The sequence below is a fragment of the Takifugu rubripes genome, chromosome 2, assembly GCF_901000725.2.
Source record: "Takifugu rubripes chromosome 2, fTakRub1.2, whole genome shotgun sequence".
In the NCBI taxonomy this organism is placed as follows: domain Eukaryota; kingdom Metazoa; phylum Chordata; class Actinopteri; order Tetraodontiformes; family Tetraodontidae; genus Takifugu; species Takifugu rubripes.
Window position 1 is genome coordinate 10,200,805 of NC_042286.1, and position 26,972 is coordinate 10,227,776.

Consider the following 26,972-nt stretch of genomic DNA (forward strand, 5'->3'; position numbering starts at 1 on the left):
AGGCTGTGAGGCTGTGCAACACCGTTAGCGGATGTAAAGTAACTGTTTATTCCACTATCCACTGTTTATTCCTTCTTATTTGACTGTTTCCTGTCAAACTACAAGGGGATGGAGTTTGTTAGCTAGGCTGCCATTTTCAGCTTTTTCTGATTTATCTCGTTTCTTAACATATTGAGCTCGAGCTGCAGCCGAAGTCTGAACTGATTTGAACTGCATTCGAACATTTCTGCCATTTTGGGGACAAAAGGGACACGTTAAGACTGCTGGTTGGACAACCAGACTGGCTTATCTGTGATTGGCTGACGGTTCCTCGCCGTGATGTCATACCTGTCCGGTGTGCTCTGTCTCATCCTTGTTGATAAGGTACATCAGGAAAAATCTAAAGAGCAGCGAGACAGATGAGAAGCGTCACAAATGTCACTGCTACAACCTGACCACACACACACACACACGCACACACACATGCACCTTTTATTGGGAGCAAACTGAATCATCAGCAAATGTCACGTTCTGTGTTACTAGGAGACAACATTTGACGCACGTGTAGATGGAACGCTGTAGCTCCGCAGGTCGCCTGGGCATGAATACTGTATGAGAGGAGGTTACCACAAACCTGTTGTCCATTAAAGTTCCCGGCGTTTAATAGTAATGAAGCAACCTAATGAGGCTGCTTTCATATCCTCTGCTCAACCTGCCTCAAATGAGCCGTGACTTTCCGCGCTCGCCGACGGGACAGGGAAACACGGACCAGTCAGGGAGTGACCTGGAGGCTGGTGGGGAAGAATACCTGAAGGCGTCAATTGTTCTGGATTGCCGGGGCTCTCAGTGACCTGCTGCAGGCAACGTGACAAAAGGAGGCCAAATGTGCCGTCCATAGAGAACGCCGGGCTGGACGGAGCGTCATCCACCGGCTGATTTATTTATTTATTTATTTTACATATTCCATGTGCATGATGACGGTCAGAGTGTGATGACACACAATAACAAGCTGATTTAAGTCTCACTAAGACTCTGAAGAACTCTGGCTTGAATGGGGTCAAAGGTCACGGTCTAAAACATATGTTTAGCCTCCAGAGCATGTGGGAAGGAAAACCTTTACAATAAAGAGCTGGGATAATGCATGCAGGTGATTTGGGAGATTTACGCATATAAAACAAATGTATTTTTTGTAAATGGCGGCGTTACTTACAGGTAGTTGGCTAAATTGTGCTCTTGTAACGTGTGAGTCTCGAAGCCGTGAGGCGTTGTGTCGAAGTAGTCGTTGCCGATCCCGCAAATGAAACATTTAGTCTGAAGGCAAAAAGAGCTCATTAGAGTGAACGTTCCTGACTGTGCCGTTAGGTCATGCTCATCTCACCTCCATGTCCTCTTTCACTTGCTCCTGCTGGTCTCTGAGCTCTCCAAACGCATCGATGATCAGACCTGCGACCACAAAAAATCACTTTGCACTTATAAATATTGAACCAATTAAACAGCTCCACTGGGTGGGTAATAAAGATGAACTCACCCTGGATAATAGCCAGGAGGATAACGATGACGAAGAAGAAAAAGGTGATGTCGAAAAGGATGCGGTAGAGCTCGTAGGGGTCTCCGGCCGGGTCCTCGATCTCGTCCCCTATGCCTCCTCCTGCCCTCACCCCGACATACATGTGGAAGAGGTAACACTGCGGACAGAAAGGGGGGGTCAGCGATGACGTCAGAGCATCTGTGCACCTTCAAAACGTTGAACCTACAGTCATCATGTCGTCGCATTTCATGTCGGGCTCGTCTTCGTCCTCGCTCTTGTTGTAGAACTTCCTGAAGAAGTTGAAGGCCACCACCGTGTAGAGATAGACCACGACTGCCAGCAGGCCCACCGTCAGCACCAGCTGGAGAGAAACAGCACAGCGGCATTACGGACGCTCACATATGTGGGCGGAAACACATTAGAATCAGCAGGGGTGGGAAGACACATTTAGACACGGCCCCAGAGGACGGCAGGTTGGGAAGAGCTTCGAGACAAAAAAGAAATTCAAAAAATAAGCTGCAGCTCGGAGAATTTTGTTCCTTCTTCAAACTCATGAAGAAAACGACATACTGATAATCAGCAAATCATGAATCTACATCATTCCTGGCAGTGTGCAGCAGAGGTGACCCCGAGGTGGTGACCTGTGAGGAGGATCAACACCCCGAGGTGGGTGACCTGTGAGGAGGATCGTCACCCCGAGGTGGTGACCTGTGAGGAGGATCGTCACCCCGAGGTGGTGACCTGTGAGGAGGATCAACACCCCGAGGTGGTGACCTGTGAGGAGGATCGTGATTCCTCATGAAAGGAGTAGATTTGGCTCTGCAGCGACCTCTGCTGTACGGAGGACGCCTTGCGCCCTCCTCCTCTTTACCTGTTTGCCGTTATGGGTGACAGAGGAGAGGATGGTGCGGAGCGTTTTGAAGCCCATGGCGATGTCCAGCAGGTGCGCAGCAAAGAAGAAGTTGTTGTAGTGTCCCAGGATGGACATGGTGGTGTACCACACCAGGTACAGGAACGACTGGCAAAGAAGCGAAGACAATGGCGCGTTAGCATTTACGTCAGCCAGCCTTCAGGTCTGCGACCCCTTCCCTCTCAGTATTCCCACTCACGTTGTCCGTGAACACCACTCCCATTTTCCATACATGGTACTTCGTGTCGATCGAGCTCAACCTTAAAGAAGAAAGTTCTGATGTGATATTTTCTGCTTGACCTGTATTTTCCTTGCTACAGGGAGCGTAAACCCATCAGCCTTTTATTTCATCTGCCCGCTCTCACCATGAAACCAGCGAAGCCTCTTTGGTGACCGTTTCCTCCGTGGGGTTGAAATCCAGGGCGCTCTTATCCAGCCCCAGCAGCTCGGCGATCCGCTCCGCTCCGTACAGGTCTCCGTACTTCTTGATCACCTGCGAGTCGGCACCGGAACGCAAACGGACGTCATTCCAACTGACATCCGACAATTTGGTTGCGAGGACGAGAGACACTTACTTTGCGCTTGACAAATTTATCCCAGTAGTTGTTTGGAAAAGAGCTGAAAGAAGCAGCAGGAGACAGCAGTGAGTGAAGGAAAGGTCAGGCCGTTAACCTTAGCGACTCTCCTCCGGCTAACTCACGGAGTATTGATGACCAGCCGGTCCCACTGTCCTTTAATGTCATCGTCTGACGGCTGCTCCGTGATGTAAAGGCCGGCAAACTCCAGCTTCCTCGCGATCTCTTTCTCACGTTTGAACACGACCAGAGGCACCTTGAAAATAAAGTGTTTCTTATTTCGTATGGACGCGACACAGGAAGTGGCGCCATGGGACATGTGATCATGCTGAGGTTGTTTCTGTGGTACCTTCAGGTAGTAATATCCCACCACGCACAGGAAAGATATGATGGTGTGCAGTATGGCCAGACAGCGGAGGGCTGGCGCCATGTAACCCGTGCTCTCCTGCAGGATGAAGTACTCCAGCGCACCCTCCTCTTCCTCCTCCCCGCTCCTCCGCCGACCGTTCCACGGGTCCTCGTCATCTGAGTAATCGCCCGTCACCTGGAAAGGGAGGAAAGCGTCACCGCCGTGGCGGCCGAGAGCGGCAGCAGCAATATTGCGGCCTCAATTTACTTTGTAGAAGAGCAGGATGAAGTTGATCGCAAAGGCAACGAAGAGCGCCAAGAAACGGAGGTTGTAGAAGTTCCTGGCCAGATAGTTCTGTGGAAAGAAAGGATTTTTGTTTCCTGCACGTGTTTGTACTCTCGCTAACAGCTTTGGACATTTATGTCTTTGGGAAGTATCTGACTAGTATCTTGGTCTGGTAGATTTCCACGCTGGCGAGGAAACTGGCCATGAAGGCCTCAGGGGGCTCCTTCTTCTGTCCCGGCCGCTTCTTTGGAGCTTTCTTCTCCCCCACTGAGGACCCCTGGGGAGCGTTGTCCTTTGTCTTAGCGTGGTCGTTCTTTTCCCCATCCTCCAAACTGCAACAACATCAGTTTCAACCGTGTGGCCGACGGACGCGTGTCTGCTGTGACAGGGCTGCAGGTCTGTGTAGGAATAACAAAGTGCTGCCCCGTGCTGCAACGCTGCTATTCAGAGCTCTTTTCCCCCAACACTTGTGGCAATTTGCCATTTCTGTCGACACATTACAACAAACCAGACCTATCCAGAACGCTCCACGCCTCTGTTTTAGTGTTCTGACACATTTTCCACCCTTTTTAAAGACTTTTTAAAGGCTGCTGTATATCAACGGCAGTGAATAGCAGCAGCAGCCTTAGAGGAAGTGAGGTCATCTAATTAGCCAACCCTGACATCAGCACCTATTTGTGCCTCAGCTGCAATAACTCAGACCTGCACGTGACTAAAGAGGAAAAGAAGTATTAATGTTTCATTAAAGGGCTTTCATGCTGGTGCCCTCCAAAGCTGACAAATATAAACTCTTGAGTGTTGAATTTTGAGAGAAATGTTATTGAGACGCATCCAATCAGTGGTGAATACTTGGTTTTGGCAGCAAAAATCAAAACACCTTTCAAGTGTGAAAACGACACATTTTTAATATATTACAGCAATTAAAATAGATTAAATAGTGCCTCCCGGAGGAGGAACGCTACTGGCTACTCACTCGGCTTTCTCGGAATCAGACTTGTGTTCTCCATTTGAAGCCGTTTTCTTTGCAGCCATCTACAACAAACCATAATAATCACATTTGTGGTGCCAAGGCGTTGCTATTATTGATGTGTCACTCACAGAAGATTACTGACCTCCGCTTTCTTTTGCTTGACAGCGCTGGCGATGGATGGCGCGTCCCCCACCACCATCTCTGACACGTCCCCCAGACCGGGCTCACTCCCGTGTTTTCCCTGATTCCTGGGATGGATGTTCAGTAGCTCGGCCATCAGGTCCGCCTCCGCCGCGTCTCCCTGAGACATCTGGCCGATCTCCGCCAGAGCGGACGCCTCGTTGGCCTCGATCTTCTCCAGCTCCAACACGTCGCCGTGGATCCCGAACTGGGTGGGGTCTGGCATGTTGCCCAGAATGTCTGTCACCTTCATGTTCTTGGCCCCTTCCACGAAGCCGCCTCCAAACATGGTGGTCCACAGGATGTGGAAGAAGCCCCACACCAGGCTGTAGAAGAAATGGAGGAAGCCTGTGATGATGATCCAGAAAAAGGAGAAAAATCCTTGCACCATCTCCCTAACGGTCATCTTCCTGAAGGTTCTGTACTGCCGGCGAATGCTTCTGAGGGTGAGCAGCTGGCGGAAGTGGCAGAGACTCTTTCTCATGGAGATGCAGGCGAAGGTGAAGGCCGAGGACGACTCCAGCAGCACGCTCTCCCCCTCTTCCTCTTCCTGGTTTTCCTGCACGCTCTGGCTGTCGTCCTCGTCTTCCTCTTGACGCTCCACCGGATCCGGTTCTGAGATCTGGGAGGCCAGCTGCATCTCGAAGATGGTGTCCTCGCAGAAGTTGACGAACAGCTCCATCTTCTCGCTCTCCCCGCGCTCGTTGACGACATCGAAGATGAACTGCCTCTTTGACTCCTTCACCTGAGGCTTCTCCCACTGGGTGCGACTCGACTCGCTGATCTCAAAGTAGACCCTCTCGATGCGCTTTGCCCCTCCCATGATCTCAATGCGACCCAGATAGGGCTCAAAGTAGCTGAGGACGCTCTCCGCCAGGTCGAGGAAGGTGGACAGGCGAGCGTCGTGGGGCATGTGCTCCGAGAGGTTGGTCAGCAGCACGGCCACGTTGAAACCGATGTCCTTGGCCGGTTCGTGAAATCTGTCCACAAACTGCTTGTAGTTGAACATGTCGTTCTCATCTGCTTCCGCGCAGGAGAGGAGGAACTCTATCTCCGACTGGGAGTACTGTTTCTGGTTCTCCATGGACTTCTGGAAATCTTTCTTGGAGATCACGCCTTTGTTCTCGGGGTCGTACTCCTTGAAGCTGTCGGAGGTAGTCAGGTCCTTTAGCTTGAGGAACATGTCGAAGAACTTCAGAATCATCTCCACGTTGCTCGAAGACTCCACCAAGGTGTCCACCATCTGCTTCCCAATTGTTCCATTGACAACATTTCCTGCGAAGACACAAAGTTTATGAACGGACAATTAAAAAAAAAATCCTATACAAAAACAGTGACGTGTAGTTTGATTTCGAGTGGAAAATAGGGGAAAAGGCGAACCCTCGAGAAGCGAGAGCATCATCACGACCATGTCCTGCTGCAGGTCCAGCAGCTCCTTCAACAACTCGATCTGGCTAGAGTCCTGTTTAGGGAAGACAAACGCGCTGTTAGCACCAAGGAGGCTGTGCGTTGGACCAGCTCCTCCGGTATCCTTGAGAGATCAAGGCTGTCTGCGACCGTGAGGGCCCACGACGGCCCTGCTGAGGCCCAGAAAGGCCTTCTAGGTTACATCCATCCATCAGACCTATTTTAATGTTGTTTGACTGCGTCGGAGCAGATGGTCCGGTCAGTCTGATTCATTTAGTCCCTCTCTGGAGCCCTCGTTTGGCATGCCATAAATCTTTGCTCAACTCTGATCCAGTCAATTCAGACTCCTCCACCTGTTCGGGGCCTCTGTTACACCCAGCCGTTCCATGATAAGGTTAGGTGGGTAATTTCGAATCAGGCACGGATTATTTAGGGCTGGAATTTCCACACATGCAACCCAGAGCTGAGCGAACGTGCAGCAGTATCTTGAGATTATCCGCCAGCCTGGAGGGACCTCTAGTGGCTACATGTGTTATTTTCTTGGCTCTTTTTACTGCGAATCGCCAATTTTTTTTGTTTTAAAAATTGAAAATGTTTGGATACAAAAGAACGTGATTGAAAGAACATACCTGAGATAGTTTCATCTGCATGTTGGCGAAAACGTGCAGGAAGCCCACCACTGCGTCCCACAGCCTGCTGTGAGCCAGACTCTGCTGGTTCCCAACACACGGACCCTGGAGACAGCCGTGCGGGCACCGTCAGACTCTCCTCAGCTCAGGATTTGGATTTTAACGCGCCTCTAGGTTACCTGTATGTACTCTGTCAGAGAGTTGAAGACCTGCTTGGCCACCGCCAGAGCCCTGGAGAAGTTCCTCTGACCTGCCTCGTCGATAACATCCTTCCCAGAGTAGTACCAGTAGAAATCGCTGATGGATTCCTTATGGGAGAAACCGAGAGGGGAGAATGAATAGTTTCACCTCGCCAGATCTGCCCGTGAGGAGGCCATACTTGGAGCCTCAGCAGGTAGTCCACGGTGCTGATGATGATGTTGACCGTGGTGGTGTTTCCAGTCTGAGTCCTCAGGAAGTTCTGAAAATCTAGAACAGGTGATAAAGTCAGATCAGGCTAAATCGACTCAAAAACAACCAGCCAGCTGTGCAGGAGACCTACCGTTGTTATGGCCCTCACAGAGAAGCTGCAGAAACCTAAAAAGATCTTTTGTGAACTCATCATCCTGCAGCACTTTGGAACCTGAGGACAGAAGACCAGATTAACTGCCCCCCTGTGGCAGGAAGATCAGAGACACCCAGTTTTATTGCCAGTAGAATGTTTGGTTAGCTTTAAGCTGGTCTAGATGCTGTTTGGTCAGTAGAGTTATGTTCACCGTCACTGGGCTTCAAAACAAGGGTCAGTGAATTGTTTCAGAAAATAAAGAGGAAGAGAGGACGAATCGAACTGAGCTTTATTTTCTAACACCAGCAAAGCTTTGTTGTTCCACACACACAAAGCTTTGAGGGAATTCTTATTTTATTTTATCACACGCTGGTTAGTATCGTAAACTGATAATGAACATAAATGACAAGCACGGAGGTCTTACAAAAGAAGGAAAGGAAAGTGGAGAGTCAGTTTGAGGGAACCTGACCCAAGACAGAGCAGTCAGAGCCACCCAGAGGAGCATGCATGCGTTCCTTCAGTCCAAAGTATAAAAGAAAAGTGGTTCTATTGCATTCAAGGCAAGGAAGGAGGAGGAGGAGGAGGGATGAGGGGATGGGAGGAAGATTAAAGGAGAATGCAGAGAGGAAGGAAGGAGGGAGGGACTTGAAACCAGAGCAATTAGGATGTCAGCATTGCAAAGGATGAGTAAGATCTAAACCATGTATTTACCCTGCTCACTCACGTTGACTGCGACCGATGAGATAAAAAACGTGATCAGAGGAAAACAAACGGAACAAAAAGCAGACATAAGCAAAGGAGAAGACAGTGAGATTCAGTCATAAGAAGTAGGAACAGGAGAGAATGATATACTATAGAAATATCTTTACAGACACTGACACAGGACGATCTGCTCATTAGGCCTCTGTTTGGACTACTACTACCATCACTTATGCCTGAGCTTATGAGAATGGGTGCGTATGGGCATGAGGAAAATGGCTTCACAGACTGTATGCTACCCATCTGATGGTAAAGAGTCGCCTGATTAATTGTGGATTCTCATGTGGATGTCAGTGTTCTTTAGTCGAGACAGGACGGAGACATACAGCAGCACAGCACTTGGGTGACATGAGGATGGGCTAACATGACAAACAGCGCGTGTTCGGTCATTTGTCGAGCAGTCAAGCGTTGCCATGACATCTGCCAGCGATGACCTGGGCAGTGAAAATGAAACACAAAGGTCCATCTCCGGCATAAATAAAGCGATTTGCGGCAGATCAGCGTTTCAGCAGAAAGCGCGCGGCACATAAACTGCTGAAGCCTCACTAGTCAGCTTCTGTCTGTGCTGCACTTTTCTGCACAATGATGCGAAGCCTTAAATCATATCAGGACACGCCTTTCGCTCAATACCACATCTATATGTGCTGTTCTGGAAGTCAGTGTGATTTAAGAGGGGGAAATAACACGATTCTCGCTGTTTGATGAATTATCCCGACTTACTTGACCCTTCCTCAGTCACCATGCCCAGACCTTCTGCTTTGTTTTGCCTTTCAAAAGCATTCAAATCCAGAACGCTGGGGGAAAAATGGATCTATGTTCAAATTCGGCCAGCAATATGCAATGTCGCGCACAAATGTGGGAACCATGACAGTTGTTCGGCGGCAGCATCGGCCGCTTCATTACCTGCACGACATCATCAGCCCAGACAGACTTTTGAAAAATCCCACGTCTCTTTTTTCCTTCAGGTAGTCCAGCATTTTCTGCAGCAAAGCAAAAGCAGTCAGGAACAGACGAAAGCTGTGACTTCCACAGAGGCAGCACGCTCGGAGATGTACCTGCTGGACCAGGATGTTCCCCCCGTTCAGGATAGAAATGCCTAATTTGAGGGTGACGGTCACCATGGCACCGAGACGGCCTGGGAGCGACAAGATCACGCAGTCAGGGCAACGTGAGGGAAGGTTGGAAGAAACGGAAGTGAGAAGTTCCCCACCTTTGCTGGCGCTGATCATCTGCAGCACCATCTCTGCGGCTCCGCGGTCGTGCAGCCGGGCCTGCTGGTACAGCATCTTCTGCTTCTCCATTTCCTTCTCCTGCATGGGGACGGGGACAGTGAGACACATTCCAGTGGAAACGTGTCAAAAACCGCAGTCTTGTCACCTCGAATGTCTTCTCCTTTCCTTCCTCCTCTTCTTCACCTTCAGCACAGCTCTGAAACAGAAGACGGGGACCTGCAGAGTTTCGCACATCAGGAGACGATCAAACCTCGGTGGGGAATGCCTTACCTTTGCCATCATGTCCGCATACGCAATGTACAGAGGATCCTCTTCCAAAGAACTGAAAAAAAGAGAGAGATGTGACAACTTCATACAGGAATTCGATAGAAACTTCATACAATATGATGACAAAGTGGATAAGAAATGAGAAATGTTTCTGCATTATACTGTAAAAAAAGCTACTTTGCTCCATTGCTAAAGGTGTTTTCACCTGCATTCAGTCAAAGCGTTGTGGCTGAAATGCAGAATGAGCTGATGAAGAGGGTCCGGCTGCTTTTTGACTTCCTCCTCCTCCTCCTCCTCCATTTTGGGCTGGGTTTTCTGTGGAAACATAAAAACGGCTCAATCCTGGAGCACCGAGGTCAAAATGTGGACTGGAAATCTGAGGTCTGACACGTCACTCATGCAGGGGCTCCATTTGAGCTCGGCAGAGCTTACCTCAAGAGAACCTGCTTAAACTGGGAAAAAGACAACAACTGGATCCACTGGCAACATGCAGACAAGCGTGGACAAAGCCAGCACATCCACACCGAAAACACACACGTGCACTCTCAGCGGTGTTAGCAGGTGGATGCTGGGGATAAGCACCATCGCCCCATCAGCCCAGTTTCCACATCATCTTATGGGTCCTACAATTAACTGCTGATGACAGTAGACACGTTCCAACTGGGCTCAGATTAGAGGGAAATATTCTATCTTATTGTTTTTATGTGGCCCTTTGTTTTGAAAAAAGGCAAAAAAATATAGCTACAACCAGGAAAACGGGCTGTGCCGATTTGCGGGATGCCTTAACGATATTTTCAGTGTTTTTGCTGATGCTACAAAGTGCCAGAAAAAGACATATTTGTCAAGAAAAGCAGGTCCGCGCCAAACTTCCACTGTAAATTCCAGAAGTTATAAAGGAGGGATCGCATCACAACAGAAATTCCAACGGTAAGTGAAAGCATCGTCACGGATGCCCTCTTACCTATGCTGAATACACCATCAGGCTCTGACATCGGCGGCGATGTCAGGCTTGCCAAAAATGTATTTAAAGGCTCGTAACCCAGCGATGGGACCGGGACGCCTTCAAGCACTTAAATAAATGACACAGGCGCGGGACAAGTGGTCAGCTATCCACGGCACGGGGGTACCAAGGGGACAGCTCTTGGTACGGACGCGAGTACTTACTGCCAGATCCTGCACTAGCTTCTCCTCAAAAGAGTACTCCTCTGTTTCTATCCATATTCTCTGATAGGCCTGGAGGAAGAGGTTAATAGAGCGATGCCTGAGGAGGGGTGAGAGGAGATTAGCTAGGGTTAGACAGGAGCAGAGCAGAGGAGGGGAGGGAACTCCCATTTCCAAAGGTTAATATTGGTTAGTTTAGGACACCGACACCTGAGAGGAACCTTACAAGTTGCTTATAATACAGATCTGACACACAGGTGAGCAACATTTGGAGAAATACATCATCAATTCATCTACAGACAAGCAGAAACTGCAAGAATATATGAATATGTAGGAGTTAAATCTGTATTATAACCCATGTCTGGAGGAGAGCGAGGGGCACGCAAGGTCACACGGTGGCAACATCAACTTTACCGTCAGCATGGAGAGCAGACTGCCCGAGTCTGAGTTCTCATGATTTAGCTCCAGCCATATATGTTGGTAGGCATTCAGGAAGTAATTATTATTTGTGTGCCTGAGGAGGGTACAGGTACAATAAAGTGTGAAATTCAGGGGAGGAGGGAAAAAAAGCTGGACAGAGAGAGAGAAAAGAGAAAATGGCATCTCCAAATTAACAAAGCTATCGCTCCGGACCAAAAGAGTTCATTTATGCCTGCGTCATCCACGCGGTCTACTAGAGATCAGCTGCGTCATGGTCCACTGTCAACAACTCTGAATAAATGAGATGCCGCGGCGCGGGCGGGGAGGTATCAGCGAGGCAAATATCGAAGACGACCGCCCCCAGGTTTGGCCTCCTAATTGTTTTCTTCCCTGCTGCAACTCTCTGCCCGACTTCCTGTGATTGAGTTACTGAGCAGCAGGGCATGAAATTGCCAGTGTCCCCTTTTTTCTGCTCCTTGATAACAGCTGCGGGCCAGACATTTGTCCAACACACGCAGGGAGGGAGGCTGCACATTAATACATAGTCAGAGCCCGGCGAGGGAGAGGGATCAGAGCAGTGGGGAAGAAGAATGTGCAGCTATATCTGGCCAGTAAATACAGATTTGAGGCCTGAATCGGTGTGACAGTTGGCCATCGTCTAATTCCCCATGCGTTGTTTGTCATTATCTAGGCTAAAAATATTTAAGATGAGAGGCTGTACCTGGGCAGATTATAAAGGGGAGCCATGCGGAAGCAGGCCACCACAGCTCGCTTCCTCTGCTTGGACAGCAGCTTCTGCCAAACACACTTCTTTGATCGAAGAGGCTGCTCCACCTGTACGGAGCAGAAAGAGTCACTGCAGCTATGCGCGGCGCGTCCGGCAACGCAGCTGGAAGAAGAGGCGACGGCCGACCTGCTCCAGGTTGAAGACGGCAGCAGAGATCCTCTGGATGCGGTCGAGGACCTTCTCAGGGTCCGGAGGCCCCTCGAATCTCAAAGCTCTGTCTCTGTACAGGTTCAGCTGCCATCTGACAGCGGGATCCTCAGACTGGCACGAAGACAGATGAAGAACACACTATGGATAAAACCTTTGAAGCATTTCCTCTCATAACGGCACGGTAACGCTCTCACCTTTTCCCGAAGATGCAGGTTCTGCTGAATGTGATCTTTGACCTCTTCGTCTGTGTCTTTCTAATCAACATAAACCAAACGTGTCGTTTCAGGGTTTGCTCGCACGTGAAGACAGTCCGTGCGCTCATCTGGACTCGTCCTACCAGCAGGTAGCGGGTCTTGGCCAGAGAGATGAGCTCCTGGTCTCCTGGGGTGCACATGTTCAGGCCGATGGGCAGCATCTTCTTCAGAGCTGCCACAATCAGCGAAGTCTGAATGGAGTAGAACTCGCCACGCCTTTTCTTGTGTCTCCTCTCCTGGTCTTGTCCTCCAGACTGGCAAAAAACATCTGGCTTTACCTTCAACAGTGCGGCTCTGTCTATGAGCGATCAGACCGCTGTGGACCAAGCTAGCGCTGCTATCCCACATGCATTTTCCAAATCCACGGCGTCAAAAACTCCACCTGTGCTGAGCATATGTGGTGAGGTGAGGAGGACAAGTAATCTATGCACTTCCTGGCTAGGTGCACGCAAGTCATGTGACTTTAGCGAGACAGTCTGTGTACCAGCGGTAGATTAAGGTCAAGGTAGTCGAGTTTCTCACGTTTGACCGCATCTTCAGCCACAAAATGAGCACAGTTAAAGGCAGGAGGTGCGGGACACCTCCTTCCCTCAGCAAAGGTGGATGAACAGACATGTTGAATTTGGAAAATGAACCGTTGCATCTCGCGCCACTGCAGCGCTACTGCGGGTGAGCGTAGGATAGAGCCGATAAACAGGTTCCCTCAACAGTTGACAAGGTTTCTCATGTCTCAGCTGCCAGGCGGAGCAGTCTGTAAAACCCACACTCGCCCGTCCGGCCGAAGCCGTTTGCTCTGCCAAAACTGCACACAAACATACAGTACATACACCGAGCACAACCACAGCCTGAGGGAACTATTACTCAAACACGTCACAGCACCGCACTTCATCACTGCAAACACGCCAGTAACACAAGATCACATGATTCCCTACAGAGGATGGGAGCAAGGGGGGGGGGGGGGGGTTACTCCAGACTGAGGCTCTGTGTCACAAACGTGATAACTGAACAGAAATGGACTGAAGACATGAAACTAGATATCTACACTGCTAAAGACTACAGCAAAGCGGCACAAGCTATTGGCTCTTCTGCTTGGTAACTGGAGCACATACAGTAAGCCAATAAGCTGGCGGGTAAACAGCTCATGCACTGCAGCACTCTACCTTCTCCTTAAAGGACTGTTTGAGACAAAGAGAGAGAAGAAGGTGGTGAGAAGGTGCACAGTCTGGTGGCTGTGCACTGCAATGAAAAGCATTTGTTTGCCTTTAAACAGCTGAATCAGGCAGACAAAAATGAAATCAAAATGCTGAGGGTGTGGAGGATTATAATTTCACTGAGGTATGAGTATTAGTTTGTGGCGTGTCTGAACAAGCACACGCGTGCAGATTCACACACACACACAGACTCACTCGTGTGTGAAAATACGTCATGAGGTGGATCGTTTAGGCGTTACCAGCGCTACAAAACCCTACCTTAGACATCTTGGTTTTATTATCGCCGGTTAAAAAGGAGAGGTTATTGATCTCGTTCTGAACCACAAAGTTCTGCTCTTCTCTTTTAAAATTCTGGGGATGAAGGGGAAGTGGATTTCATTATATTAATTAGTGTATGTATTTTGGAGTGTATGAGGGAGGAACTTACATGTGATTTGCACCAGAGAATAAATATCTCAGCAACCATTCTGAAGAGCTCATTAGAATCAGCGTCTGGTTCCTTCAGCCATCTGGACCTGCAGGCAAAATGTTAACACATCAGTTTCATCTCCTCCTGGATGCTACGTCAAACTGGCTCTGCGTCTCAGAGCTTCTGCAGCTTGCCTGTTGTTGTCCACGTAGCGGATCAGCATGGGGTAAAAGGCATAGAGGTCCCTGCAGAGGACGGCGAACTCGTCCAGGATGAGCAGCTCGGCCTCCTGGGTGTCCCCCCGGCCATCAGCCTTCAGCAGCTCTTCCTCGGACACCACCTTCACCGTCTTCTTCTTCAGTTTCTCCAGCGTGGGCAGGAAGTGGCTCCTGAGCAAATCTGCACGAGCTTTGCTGATGATGGGTTGCACGTAGACTGCACGGTAGGAACACAGGCAAGAATTCTCCCTTTATCACAGCAGTTTAGTGGCGTTTACTAAAGTGCTCTCGTATATAGTGGCGCACCTGCGATCCTCTTCATCCACGAGGCTTCGTCGATGCCCAGGTTGTTGTTGAGGATCTTGAGGATGTTGCCGAGGATGACGCTGAGGTGCTCCGAGGTGACGGTGGTGCAGCAAACGCTGCCCCCGCTGGACAGCGGGTTCTCCGGCCCCTTCTCCCACCAGTAGGACAGGTAGTTACACAGCATGGGCAGCACCACTTCGATGACGTGGGGCATCTCCGTGTAGCGGGCTCCAGACTCCGCCATGTCGTTGATGTCCTTCATCAGACCGTCCAGACGTGGCATCCCGGGACACATCTCCTCAACTGAGCCCGGTATGCCGAGGACTGGACGTGAACATTAAAAACAGTTTGCTTTGACCTCTAATAGCTGACACTTCTCTTTTAAAAGACTTCCTCATTACTCACTGGCCCGTTCTCTGGCGCTCTTGGTATTAAAGACAGAACAGGGGTTATAGGTGTTGAGCAGCGGCTCCAGGAAGGCTACCGGCATGGCTCCAGCCAGCGTGGCGAGACACTGACCCAGAGCCGGCAGTTGTCTGCAGAGAGGAAGGCGATGAACGCTGGCCCTTTTACACCAACACCCCTCTCTGACACTGTCTTACCTCTCTACATAGATGTTTTTCCCCGTGCCCAGCGCGTACAGACTGGTCAGGATTCGATAGCAGGACACTTGGACATCTTCCACTGAGGAAGGAAGAAAAAAAAATCTGTTATCATGACTTGCCCATGTTTAGCAAAGACACTGTTAGCATGCTGGCTTTCTATACTATTGATTCCTTACAAAGCAGGTCGACCCCGAAGTGGTGCTGCGTGATGTGCTCGAACAGAGCGGTTAAAATAGGCAGCAGGGCCACGGTGGTGTAGTTGATGTTCTGAGACACGCCTTTCATCTGCGAGCGCGAGTGAGTGAACTTCCCCAGCTTCAGGTTCTCGAAGGTCTTCTCTAGGTCCTCGGCGGCGTTCTCAAAGAACGTCCGGAGCCCCAACCGCACCAGCTCCGAGCCCGACTTCATCACCGTCCTGAGTGGAGACAACCGTGATGAATAGTTCGAACCGAGCAAGAAAGGGGAGAGCTGTAGCAACTGGGTGACCTTCGTTGTGCCGGGACCTTCTCGCCCCAGAATGGTCGCAGGCTTTAGTAATGAAATATGAGCTGTGGCAAAACAAACTGACAGCTGATAGAAAAACTTTAGCGCATTCTTTCAAGGATTGTTCGATTGTCGACGTCGGAGTAACAACATCTGCGCTAACACGATTAGTCTGTTTTAAGAGCCCATGCAATAAAGCTGCTAATTGAATTTCTCGTTGTTAAAAATAGATGTGTCCTATTAGAGGGGAGAAGTGGAAGAATGAGTCTGTGGCCACGAGCTGCAGCATAAACAAGACACAATATTACATTGCAGATTTAACCCTCATTATGCGCGCGCTTCATTAACAAACAGCACGTTGGTTTAGAAAGAATGTTATAAGCCTCCAGCAACACATGGTGTGTGTGAATAAATTTGTTTTGCTCATTTAAATGCCACAGGATGCTCTTTATTAAGGCCAGAGCCTCCCCTAAGACCGCAGAGTAATAACTCTTTAAAATAAAGCTGCAGACAGACGTGCATCTCTTCAGGGCGTGCAGATTACACGCAAGGAGAAAAAAAATAAGATGCTCCAACAATTATGAACACATAATCAGGTTGTTAGGGATTTGCATTCGACTTGTCTTCAGCTGAGACTTGGGTGCTGCTGTCTCACCTGGTGTCCAGCGTGTGAGCCAGGATGTGCAGGCAGCTCACGATGGTGGTGGAGTCGCTCCCTGTGAAACAGCACAAAGACCGTCTGGATGAGATGGACAGGCCCACGACCACACGTTCCTGACTCAGCCCCAACAGCAAGTCACTCACTGTCCACGTGCACACACACACACACACACGGTGATAAACTCAGGTGGTTTTCAGCAGCAAATTGGACTTTTCCCAGATCAGATCTGACGGCTGCAAGAGGTCAGACCTCATTTGTATGGGCAGACCTAATCAACCTGTGTGGTTGCCGTGGTAACGCACATTCGCATGCGTTTCTGCTACGCTCGGGGTGGGGGTATAGGTAGGTTATTTGGAGAAGATGCTGATACACGCTGGAATCTTTGATTCTGCCATGCAAGAGCTGCTCTCTTGTCCTGACTGAGACCTGTGACATCACAGATGTCTGGGCCCCATTTACAACGCCTGTCACACACTTGTGTGTAACATCGAGAGAGAGAATGAATTTTTTCTGACTGACATTGGCTAGTAAAATCTGACTGTATTTCAAAGCCAAAGGTTCATAATGCAGCCACTGGTCTGCTGTGTTTGACGTGCGCGGGTGTGTCTATGACATCGCTGGGATCTGTGGATACAGGTGGACACATAAATGGGATTTAAGACACGACATCCTTCAGGGAATAAGAGACCCTGGTCATCACCTGTAGGACGGTGGATTTTGCACATCATCTTTTACATACTTCTTTTTACGGTAAAAATCCTCAAAATAAGATTTGTTTTCCCAAGATTTTGTCAACCTCAAGCACCCAGTTAGGCCACACTCACACAGCTTACCAAAGAGAGAAATCCTGTGTCTGACAAGAGCTGCCAGTTTACAGAACAGGCTGGAGGTGTGGAGAAGTGACAAAGGACGGAAATCAGGTTAAAAACAGAGGACTCCATTTATAGGACTCAAATGTATAAGAAGAGGAAGGAAAAGGGGAATCAGGAGGATGGTGCAGCGCTGTCAGAGGTGAACGGTACCTGGTGACCATCTCCTTCTCCTTGTTGGAGGCGTACCCGCTGCTGCTCAGGTTCTTATTGGGCGAGGAGAGGAAGTACAGACAGTGATTCTTGAAGTACTGGTCGATGAGCGGAAGAAGAACCTGAGGAACGGTGGTAGGTTCGAGTGAGATCAGTCCAGCGGTAACTGTGGAACGTTTGTTAAAGTCTCGCTCTTACTTTGGCGAAAAACTTGATTTCCTGCTCGTGAGGGGATCTGTCCGTTTTGCCACTGGCTGCCATGGCCTCTACAGCCAGAGCAGGAAAACACAGATTTAGTCATGAACAGCACTGCAGGTCTCGCCTGGTCGTCTGGAACGTCAGCGTACCCAAGTGAGCGATGAACTCCTGAGCCTGGTCGACGTACTTCAGCAGCTTTTTGAGGAACTTGTAGGCGAACCTCTTCTCCATGGAGGACGAGTCCTGCTCCAAATCCTTCAGACCTCTGGAACAGAAGACCCCCCTCCCTGTTAAGACCTTCTACCACCAAGAAATGAGGCGTAAAAGGGCCAAGCGGCTGACCGTGTGATGCTGTAGCCGTTGATCTGCAGGAACCGGAAGAGGTCCTGAGCTTTCTCCCGATCGCGGGCCTTCTCCCTGGCTGTCAGGGTATCATAGGGCACCAGGAGAGGGTGTGGACCTCCTCCTTTAACCGCAGATACGCCCGTGTTACAAGGACTCAATGAGTCAGGGCTCTTTTCCCCAAAACATTCCATTTTGTGTTTATTAATGCAACGCTAGAAACACCTGATGGAAGTAATTTATAATAACAGCGACGGGGTGAAACATGTTTACATCGGCACCGAGTTAATATATAAATTCAATCTGGAAGCGTGCAAATTTTTCCGCACTCAAACTGATTAAAGTGCCGATACGGCTGTGCGTAATGAATGTGGCCGTGCTGCGCACCATGACTAAAGAAAACGATGCTAGAAGCTTTTCTAATTGTTCCCCTTTTGTGTAAAGTAATTGCAGCTTCTGCACATTAGTTATTAACCTGAATTCCTTCAAACAATCTAAAGACATAATGACGCCTAGAGACTCTGAATTACTCCATTGATGCTGCTGCAGCTACACAAGGGTTCCTCCACTGCACCTCGGCTGCGCCGGGTCGAAGCGAGTGCGAGGTCACCTCTAAACTAAGTAATGCAAACTTCCCAACTTCATTAGGAAACCACCTCTGCTTCCAAGATCACTCTTCTTCTTCTTGGCCCAGATGTTATGGTAATTTTCAGCCACCACCTCCACCATCCCCTTGGATGAAAGACAAAGCCAGAGTGTGCGTCAGCGCCAAGCACACCCTGATGGTTTAAACAAATCAGTAAGCTGAGGAGGCTCACCTGCAGCTCTCGGGACAGAACCACGTTGCTGGTGTCCGTGGGACTAGGATTGAAGCCGTTTGCCTAAAAAAGACATTTATTGTTTGGACTGACAAATAAACAGCAATAAACAAAAGAAGCAACCAACATTGTCCTCGGATGATACCATGCTACCGCTAATGCTATACTTGAAATTGAGTCTCAAGTTTCAAATACAGGAGCACATTCCACTTCCTTTTCTTTCTCCCACTTGTGAATTCACCTGCGAGACCTGTGAGATCTTCCGCATTTTCTCGCTCTCCCTCTGCTGAGACATGCTTTCTCCATCTTTAGTCCTGTCGATACTCCAGCCCATCGCTAACATGCTCTTCAAGGTCTCCCTAATTGGCCATCTGTAAATTTCCTTCTCCTGAAGCAGCGAGAGAAGAAGGCGGATCAAGTCCAGCTGCTGACAGCTTTGCATCTCACAACGAATATTTCTGAATTTCAGATTCTACATTCACCACCTTCTCCGTCAGGGATTTGTAGGTCCTGAGTTGGGGGTGAATCTTGGCCTTCTCATCTACAGAGTCTCCATATTTCCAGCCGAGAAGCACCTGAAGCACGAGCACAGAGGGTCGTACATGCGTGAGGGCGGAATGAATTCAGCTGTGCTTGGTTGAGCAGAACGCAAACACTAGTTCTCCTTTACCTTTTCTGCTGACCATTTCTCATGCAAATGCTCTCCGTATTTGTTGGCAAAGTGCTCGAGTTTCTCTGGAAGTGAAACACTGAAAAGACAAGGAGTAATTAGTCATCTTGCACGTCCACTGTAGTCACTCGGCGTTACGCAACAAGCTCGCAAAAAAGAAGGTAAGATCTGGTGTCGGCCAGGGGTCTTACTTGGCGGTGTTGATTGGTTTGGGGTCAAAGTTGCCCTGAGCGTCGACAGAGACGGGCTTTTCCACAGCGGTGCTGATGGAGGCATCCACATAGTCGGGTGGTAAAGCTCCAGCTATCGCGCTGAGGCAAGGCATGGCCATCTTAAACAGCTCTGGGTCGTATTTCTGGATGGCAAAAGACAAAAATGCTAAACGTCATCTCCTAAATGTCTAACTCTAACCCTAAATGCCTCATAGCTGCATGTGTAAGTTGCGGACTAAAGTCTCTGGCTTTGGTTCGGTAGGCGAGAGCAACAGTGCGGCCGCCGGTGGGAACAACATTAATGAAGATTCCGAAGGCTGGATGTCCAGCGGTGCCGGCGGCTGTGAATCGACGACGGCTGCGGTGATATTGAAGTTTTCGGACGCCCCGCCGCAAAGCCTTCTGTGATTGTGCACTTAGAGATGCGCTGAGTTCAGCCATGTGCATCGTCAATATGTTCCGACCATGATGTTGCGTACATAAACAACGCCGAAGACCGATGCTGAAGAAGCTGATAGATTTGTTTATTCTTATTTTTATTTATTTATTATGTCGATGTTGAACGCAGCATCTAACGCGTCAGTAAGTGTGAAATCAAGAAGCGAGGGGCTCGAGCCCCTGCTCACCCTCTGTGACAGGGAGTCAAATATTCCCCAGAAGAGCTTCTTGGTGAGCAGTAGTTCGTCTTCGGATGCCGTGCCGTAGCTCCCCCAGCCTGACGGGAGACAGTAGTACTTCCAGTTCTGCTCGTAGTGGTTAGTTAGCAGCTGGAAGAGACACAAAGGTCATGACGTCTGTGGAACCTGCGGAACTCATGGAAAAAGAATATGCGACATCTTCAACTGAAAGCTGGAAACAAGTGTGTCCATCACCCTGCAGACCAGGCAACACCTATTAAATGGCCACCATTACAGCAGTGCAGACAAAACCCTCCAGTCTGTCCTGTACTTCCTCCAGCAGCTGCCCACCGCTTCCAGAGTGTGTGTGAGTGTGTGGCTGGAGGAGTGAGAGGTTAATAACGACACATGAAAGCTGCATCTGCAACGGGGGAGCTGAGCACTGTGACGAGAACACTGTAGTTTAAAGAACAAAACGAAATAACCAACTGGATGGATCGGCAAAGGCCAAAGTGATTTAAAATGAGGAGGGGAAATAGAGAGAAGCGTCGCCCACCCTGAGAGGCATCTTGCAGTATTCCGACAGTAAGGGCACGTCAAAGACAAGGCGGCGCAGGAGCTGCTGCAGCATGGAGGGCCGGAGGTGTCTGTGAATGAGGTGAGACACAGAGATGAGAGCACCGGTGCCCCGAGGACCCCTTTAACCAGAACATCTTCAGACTCTAATCATTTGCCTTCACTGATTCACTGAGGGGAAACAGGGCACTGACCTATAATAAATGTGTGTTAGAAAGCAGGGAGAAAGAAGCTGATCTCAAAAATGAAAGAAAATAATAATATATATTTATGTTTTTACTTGCACACAGCCAGCAGGCATTCTTCGATAGCATCTCTCTGGGCTTTGGTGAGCGAGCGGCCCTTGGAGAGGCGGTAGATAGTGTGCAGAGTGGAGTCAATGAGGGAGGCGTAGTGCTCGGTGCCAGCGAAGAGAGGGGCGCAGCGGGTCAGGAGCGGCAGCAGAGCTGATCCAATGTATCGGTTCATGGCCAGGGCCGTCTCCGTGGTGCACAGACCCTCCTTTAAGGATACATAGTCAGGTATTTTCATTAAAATTTAAACAATGCACTTTTAACAGCAGCGAATCGGATCCCTAATCGGGCTACCTGAAGGCTACCATTTTAGCATTATTACTGTGGCCATGCTATCATGCTACCAAAAGTTTATTCTACTGAAGTCCTACTGAAGCGCCATCAGCATCCATCCTTCCTTCCTGCCCTGCAACGACTTGATGTCCTAAATTATAATAATCCAGTCATCGCCTTGGAGAGTATATTGTGACCACGTAATATAAATTAAAGAGGGGTGGTTATTTTTCTATCTCTGGGCACAAAAACATGTGTTTTTGCATTGGTGTGAATAAATCTGAAATATTCAGCAGGACATTTCTCTCCACTTAGGGCTAAATTATGGGCTGTATTATGTGTTTTTCCCACCACAGACGTGCTGATAACATCAGTCTGCATAGATAGATCCCGGAGGCTCAAAACAAGAGCGTAATCTCACAATCCCAGATGAAGCGCGTGCTAATTGTCTAACTCTGTGTTTAAGTGGACCTACCGTATCTAAAGAGGTAGCAGCTCTTAAGTCTGGGAGGAAACCCACTTCGAGGAGGTGAAGCAGGAAGCTCTGGTCCTCAATGCCGTAGACCCTGTCCAAAAACAGCACCATGGGGGCCTTGTGGTCTGGACAGAAGCTGGCTGACATGTCTGGCTCCGTCACCGAGCCATCTGAAAAACAACAGAGACGTCCTGTAGTACAGAAAATGATCACGTCCTGTAAAAAAGTTGGAACTGTTACTACCTAAAATATTTCTCTCTGACATTAGCGTGCTAAGCTAAAGGAGCCTGCCGCCTGCTGGTTGGTACCTTTGTTGATGATGGGCATTTTGAGAGGTATGCTGATGATTCCCACAAGATCTTCTGTGGGCACCAGAGAGCGCAGGATGGCACGGATACGCAGAGCTTCACCCTTCCCCTTGTTGATGAGCTGAAGAAGAGTGCATAAACAGATGCTGAAAACAGGAAATCCAAAATGAAAAGGCACAGTTCCATATCATACACACGTGCATCTCTGGTGCGCAGCGTCCCAACAGGTCGATGAGTGCAGAGTAGAAGGACATGATGGCGTTGCCCATGTGCACCACCTCCTCCTCATCGTCGCCATCAGCAGACCTGAAGGCAGAGAAGGGGCGGAGCTTGTTAAGGTGGACAGAAGTGAAAGGATGAGCAGTCTCTCGCACTGAAATGATAAATGTCTCTCAGTCCTCTTACACGTCAGAACAGACGCCGTGCACAGAACCTGGCAGGTCCAAAGCCGGAGTCTCAGAGATCTTAATGGCTTCCTTCATGGCAGCCAGTAAACCGTTTCCACCCTCCCCTCGTAGGGCAGGCCCGAAACACTCGGGGCGGCGGATGAGCAGCTTGACCACAACGCTGGAGTTCTCCTCCACACTTTCACCTGGAGAATCCAATGTGGAAGGTGAAGCAACAGCCCAGCCGACGGGAGAAGAGACAGAAGAGAGAAGAAGGACGAGAAAGAGGAGAAGACGCACCATTGACGAAGACGGCGAATCGCAGGAAAGAAAGGTAGCGCTCCCCTTCGATGGGGTTCCAGCCAATGTCTGGATACCCTTTAGCCAAGAGCATTGGACAGCTCTGGAGCCCACAGCCTGCCAGATATGTAACCACCTACGAGTACAGCACAGACAATAATCACTACGTATTCACAGGCAATTTATTAATCCAGGACAGATCAATATTCTCCTCTTACCTTTTCCAGATCTGGTTCCTCCAGAGCCAGAGCGAGGCCGTTGTTGTCCATCACAGAGGAAGCAGCCACGTCTAAAGGAGTGGAGCCTCTCATGGATGGTGACGCTAGAGCACAGGTGGAAAGCAACCGTTATTCAGTGCCAAGCGACTGTTGCTCGAACAGCAGGGGGCAGCATGCCCACTCCTTCCCAAATCCCCTGCAGCTCATCCAGTTGAACATCCTTCAGTATTATTTTAACATTAATGAATGAACAATCTTCCTAAAATGAAACTCACCCAGACCCACGCTGCTGTTCTCCAGCAGGTAGCTGAGATGGTCAAACATGGCCTTCTGGTTCTGGCGACTGATGCGGCAGAAGTAGCACAGGAAGCGGCAGCAGCTGGCCACCATCTTGGGGAAGGCAATTTCCTGTGGAGCAGCACAAACATCGTACACAGCATCCAGGTTGTTATAACAGCACTGAAAAACAAGCAGCAATTTTCAACTATACATTCTAAATCACTTCAAGCAATTACATGATGTATTTATAGGCAGAAAAACAGCAATTTCTGACAAGTTTGGTCAGGAAATTGCCTCAGCAACATACATTTGTTTGTGTTTTTCATTAGCCTCAAACAGCCAGACATGAGCCCATAATTAGCTTTTAGCCCCCCACGGGTTTCTCAGTGAGGATGATCAATATTCTGGCACATGTGACAGGAAGTAAATGCAGAAAGTGAGAAACCTGAGATTTGTCTCCTCCGAGAACATTGACCATGACCTCCATGACAGTCTCATGCATGCCCAGTATTCTCATCAGATTTGGATGCTGGTAGAACACTTTGTTGTTCATGATGTCCCTGGGAAAGAAAAGGAAGAACAAGAACACAGCTGAGTTCATGTTTGCAATGAGACCAAGATCCTGTGCGAAGGGTGGAATGGAGAGACGGCCATGACCTACCCGAGTCCGTCAATCATCAGCTTCTCCTCCTCTTTGCCCATGCGGACGGACAGCAGAGATCGGATCTGTCCCAGGGAGGCCAGGAGGTTGATGGTGTCCTGGACGGAGGAGGCGCTGATGGTGTAGGTCTTCCTCATGGCCCGCAGCAGCTCCCCGATGCTGTCATACTGCCTCCTCAGCAGGCTGAACATCTTGCGGACCAGCTGCGGGTCTTGGATGTGACACTCCTGAGCCCAGCTGACCATCGTCTGTGAGATCAGCTCTTTGAGGTTGGCTGGAGAGGAAGCAAGAAAGGACAAAATACAGTTTCATTTTTTAGTCATCAAAACAAAATAACCAGATAAAAATGCATATTTCAACACGTCTGTGCCTGTTACTTAGATTAATGGAAGCTTTTTACATTTCCATTAATCCTCATGTTTGTTTGTTGCCTGACATCTTTACTGAAGCTCAAAACCCCAATTTTTATTGTGTCGCTCACACATCACTTATTTATATCCTCTCTTCAGGACAGGCAGCGTAAATGGAGCAATAACATATCACTACAGTTTTGACAAAACACAAGATTTCTTTGTGACAAAAATCCATTGAAGTGGATTTAATGACACACAGCATATCCTCATATGACAACAAATTGCATCACTATGTCTTCCGGGCTTTATTTACATGTCGTAAATATATGCAAATAACAAATAAAAGCGAAAAGGGACATTAATTATTCTGTATGGACCAACATTATTCTTCCGTGGCTACATTTGTTTGCTCAGTATGGGGGATCGCCTTTAGGCTCTATTAATAATGGATCAATAGCGTGTGTGTGTGTGTGTGCGTGTGCGTGGATACGATTGTGAGCTGGTCGGGCCTGGAACACACACTACATCAATTAAACAATTCAAAACAACCAGGACGCTGGGGCAGTCACGCAAAATGGATTTCTTTAGAACTGGTGCAATTAGGTGATTGCGGGTTTAAGACCCCCGCGTCTATATGGCTGATTGGATTTACTGGATTTACAAAGACTGTTTGACACCAGGCTGTCAATCACTGTAAGGGCCTGTGTGCGTGTGTGTGTGCGTGTGTGCATGTGTGTGTGGAGTGGGGGGGTCATCCAGGGAATAGGGTGTCATTGAAAATGAGGCTCACATTAAATATCGCCGCTTCATCATTTTCTATTTATGCAAATTTGACCTAAAGGGAAAAATGGCGCGTTACAGTTAGAATTGTCTCCAAAATGAAACCTCTTACATGCCAGTAAAACGAGGAGCCCTTCATCATTTGATCATAACAAATGAATACCACGAAGCCCAAGCAGCTTATATAAAACACACAGGGCTACTGAGATCTGGCGTAGCTGCGTTAACACGCCAGGCGAGTGTGTACAGGTGTGAAGCGGCCGAACTGGGGCTGCCACCGCAAACCAGCCGTTCAATCAGTCACCCCGCCGACGGTGCTGTGCACAGACCACCACCCTAACTGCTGTGAAGAGAATCACACGCTCCTGTATTTCATCCTGGCCTCTCCCCGGGTAATCAATGCGGTGGTCTCACGCGCTGCGCTCCAGACTCACACCAAGTCCCGGCGGGCAGATTGCCTTTCGGCATCCGCAGTCAGCAGCACTTCATTCCGCTCGGAATCCGTCCACCTGCAATTCTTTTCACGCCAGCTCTGTTTGGAAATGCGCTGCCTTGCACCGCTCTTACAGTCTGATAATCTTCCTACGGGCAACTAAACACACACACACACACTTTTCTTGGTTATCCTATGAAAAGACTCATCCTCAACATCCATCCATCCCTGGTTTCTATGTTTCAGTCCATTTACTGGATTTCTTTCCGAATACATAGATGCAAAGTGACATATGACAAACGCTGAAAAGACAGTCATAGGCAACTGTCGTCTCTTCATAAATAACAGGAATCGGATTTACTTAACACACACGCACAAAGGCGTCCCTCCAGACGAACTCTGGGTACATTAGACCGACTTTCTAATGATCAGCATATCATATAAACTTATGCTGATTCTGAATTTGATGCCTTCCAAAACGGTGGAACTAATGTCTCACAATTACCAAAAGAAAAGGATTAATCAGATAAGACTTTTCTGGAATGTGCCACAAGTGTGTGTGTATATAAAAGTGAATCCGCCTGTACAATAGTCCTATGGTCTGTGTGAGTAGAGAAGGCTTTTTACTGGGAGTAGCTGTATCTTTGTCACAAGCAAATGGGTTCCTTGTTCTGCTTATTGTGCTCACGTGGCTACCATTTCAGCAGGTGAGGGGTTCCGTGTAATCACCGCCTTGTTTTGTTCTTCTTCCCGAGCTGCCGACAAAAGATGCCGAGATCCTCTCTCGGCTCCGCATTAGCATAATAAAACTGAGCGAGTCTGTGCAGCACCGGCGGGGAGATAGAAGCAGAGCTGGCGGTGTTAAAGCTGCAGTTTTTAAGACTTGCTGCAAAGAACATCCATTATCAAGTAGCTGGCAGCGAACAGATGTGTGTGAGAGCTCCCGCCATCAAAAATAAGGAAACGACGGCTTCAGCCATGGCACGTCTTAGCTATAGCATCGTTCCTATTGTGGTGAAACCGGGGGTTTGCTCACATGGTGCAGCTTGCTCCTTCTCCGACGGCTCTTCGGATTTGTGAGCTTGGCCTTTGATCTTGTTCACCAGCATCAGGAGGCGACCCCTGATGGATGTGTAGTGCTCGTCCTGGTCTTCCTCCATAGGGATTCCTGCCAGACACAAACAGACGGCATCTACCAGAAGAGGAAATCATATTTTTAGATCTGTCTAGAATGGATTCCCCCGAGGCCGGTGCAAGTTCTGTATATTGGAGGAGTTTCTATAGAGAGGGTGCAATAAGGCCGGCGGTATTCGGAGGAAGAGACTGCCATCAGCTCGGTTGCAGCAAGGAGGGGTGGGTGATTTAATTATTTATCAAAACGTCAAAATTTTAAGAGAAATCAGAGAAGCGGTGAACTGGAACTGCTCAGAGACGGAGGAATAAGGGCAGAGCGCTCCAGCGTCAACTGTGCTGTTCCAA

At 48.9% G+C, this 26,972-nt stretch overlaps 1 protein-coding gene across 17 annotated transcripts in view; it reads right to left on the reverse strand.

The window, feature by feature from the left end:
- The window catches only part of LOC101061096 (ryanodine receptor 3-like), a 64,926-nt gene that overhangs the window by 923 nt on the left and 37,031 nt on the right, over nucleotides 1-26,972 (reverse strand). For 6 of the 17 annotated variants that reach the window (XM_029826710.1, XM_029826675.1, XM_029826694.1 and 3 more), the window contains 66 exons: nucleotides 26,530-26,661; nucleotides 23,928-24,201; nucleotides 23,712-23,826; nucleotides 23,263-23,395; nucleotides 22,988-23,091; nucleotides 22,770-22,905; nucleotides 22,489-22,675; nucleotides 22,281-22,389; nucleotides 22,084-22,204; nucleotides 21,776-21,945; nucleotides 21,015-21,235; nucleotides 20,715-20,805; nucleotides 20,168-20,308; nucleotides 19,521-19,684; nucleotides 19,330-19,408; nucleotides 19,145-19,234; nucleotides 18,901-19,047; nucleotides 18,660-18,722; nucleotides 18,498-18,573; nucleotides 17,842-17,965; nucleotides 17,649-17,764; nucleotides 17,500-17,567; nucleotides 17,302-17,423; nucleotides 17,113-17,162; nucleotides 16,274-16,334; nucleotides 15,312-15,550; nucleotides 15,133-15,214; nucleotides 14,936-15,066; nucleotides 14,531-14,854; nucleotides 14,201-14,441; nucleotides 14,025-14,112; nucleotides 13,856-13,948; nucleotides 13,547-13,561; nucleotides 12,470-12,640; nucleotides 12,327-12,386; nucleotides 12,109-12,243; nucleotides 11,917-12,029; nucleotides 11,190-11,289; nucleotides 9,820-9,929; nucleotides 9,618-9,669; nucleotides 9,493-9,543; nucleotides 9,326-9,425; nucleotides 9,171-9,250; nucleotides 9,019-9,095; nucleotides 8,836-8,909; nucleotides 8,068-8,085; nucleotides 7,354-7,434; nucleotides 7,192-7,280; nucleotides 6,992-7,120; nucleotides 6,813-6,917; nucleotides 6,157-6,238; nucleotides 4,739-6,051; nucleotides 4,600-4,658; nucleotides 3,784-3,958; nucleotides 3,609-3,695; nucleotides 3,342-3,536; nucleotides 3,118-3,248; nucleotides 2,993-3,035; nucleotides 2,783-2,910; nucleotides 2,617-2,677; nucleotides 2,379-2,525; nucleotides 1,734-1,868; nucleotides 1,508-1,664; nucleotides 1,358-1,422; nucleotides 1,190-1,290; nucleotides 328-379 (listed from right to left, as the gene is read on the reverse strand). In XM_029826710.1, the coding sequence (XP_029682570.1) occupies nucleotides 328-379; nucleotides 1,190-1,290; nucleotides 1,358-1,422; nucleotides 1,508-1,664; nucleotides 1,734-1,868; nucleotides 2,379-2,525; nucleotides 2,617-2,677; nucleotides 2,783-2,910; nucleotides 2,993-3,035; nucleotides 3,118-3,248; nucleotides 3,342-3,536; nucleotides 3,609-3,695; nucleotides 3,784-3,958; nucleotides 4,600-4,658; nucleotides 4,739-6,051; nucleotides 6,157-6,238; nucleotides 6,813-6,917; nucleotides 6,992-7,120; nucleotides 7,192-7,280; nucleotides 7,354-7,434; nucleotides 8,068-8,085; nucleotides 8,836-8,909; nucleotides 9,019-9,095; nucleotides 9,171-9,250; nucleotides 9,326-9,425; nucleotides 9,493-9,543; nucleotides 9,618-9,669; nucleotides 9,820-9,929; nucleotides 11,190-11,289; nucleotides 11,917-12,029; nucleotides 12,109-12,243; nucleotides 12,327-12,386; nucleotides 12,470-12,640; nucleotides 13,547-13,561; nucleotides 13,856-13,948; nucleotides 14,025-14,112; nucleotides 14,201-14,441; nucleotides 14,531-14,854; nucleotides 14,936-15,066; nucleotides 15,133-15,214; nucleotides 15,312-15,550; nucleotides 16,274-16,334; nucleotides 17,113-17,162; nucleotides 17,302-17,423; nucleotides 17,500-17,567; nucleotides 17,649-17,764; nucleotides 17,842-17,965; nucleotides 18,498-18,573; nucleotides 18,660-18,722; nucleotides 18,901-19,047; nucleotides 19,145-19,234; nucleotides 19,330-19,408; nucleotides 19,521-19,684; nucleotides 20,168-20,308; nucleotides 20,715-20,805; nucleotides 21,015-21,235; nucleotides 21,776-21,945; nucleotides 22,084-22,204; nucleotides 22,281-22,389; nucleotides 22,489-22,675; nucleotides 22,770-22,905; nucleotides 22,988-23,091; nucleotides 23,263-23,395; nucleotides 23,712-23,826; nucleotides 23,928-24,201; nucleotides 26,530-26,661 (8,783 nt within the window). Of the gene's footprint in view, nucleotides 1-327; nucleotides 380-1,189; nucleotides 1,291-1,357; nucleotides 1,423-1,507; nucleotides 1,665-1,733; nucleotides 1,869-2,378; nucleotides 2,526-2,616; nucleotides 2,678-2,782; nucleotides 2,911-2,992; nucleotides 3,036-3,117; nucleotides 3,249-3,341; nucleotides 3,537-3,608; nucleotides 3,696-3,783; nucleotides 3,959-4,599; nucleotides 4,659-4,738; nucleotides 6,052-6,156; nucleotides 6,239-6,812; nucleotides 6,918-6,991; nucleotides 7,121-7,191; nucleotides 7,281-7,353; nucleotides 7,435-8,067; nucleotides 8,086-8,835; nucleotides 8,910-9,018; nucleotides 9,096-9,170; nucleotides 9,251-9,325; nucleotides 9,426-9,492; nucleotides 9,544-9,617; nucleotides 9,670-9,819; nucleotides 9,930-10,778; nucleotides 10,876-11,189; nucleotides 11,290-11,916; nucleotides 12,030-12,108; nucleotides 12,244-12,326; nucleotides 12,387-12,469; nucleotides 12,641-13,546; nucleotides 13,562-13,855; nucleotides 13,949-14,024; nucleotides 14,113-14,200; nucleotides 14,442-14,530; nucleotides 14,855-14,935; nucleotides 15,067-15,132; nucleotides 15,215-15,311; nucleotides 15,551-16,273; nucleotides 16,335-17,112; nucleotides 17,163-17,301; nucleotides 17,424-17,499; nucleotides 17,568-17,648; nucleotides 17,765-17,841; nucleotides 17,966-18,497; nucleotides 18,574-18,659; nucleotides 18,723-18,900; nucleotides 19,048-19,144; nucleotides 19,235-19,329; nucleotides 19,409-19,520; nucleotides 19,685-20,167; nucleotides 20,309-20,714; nucleotides 20,806-21,014; nucleotides 21,236-21,775; nucleotides 21,946-22,083; nucleotides 22,205-22,280; nucleotides 22,390-22,488; nucleotides 22,676-22,769; nucleotides 22,906-22,987; nucleotides 23,092-23,262; nucleotides 23,396-23,711; nucleotides 23,827-23,927; nucleotides 24,202-26,529; nucleotides 26,662-26,972 lie in introns of all 17 variants that reach the window. The other 11 variants (XM_029826713.1, XM_029826661.1, XM_029826717.1 and 8 more) reach the window with 7 other exon arrangements.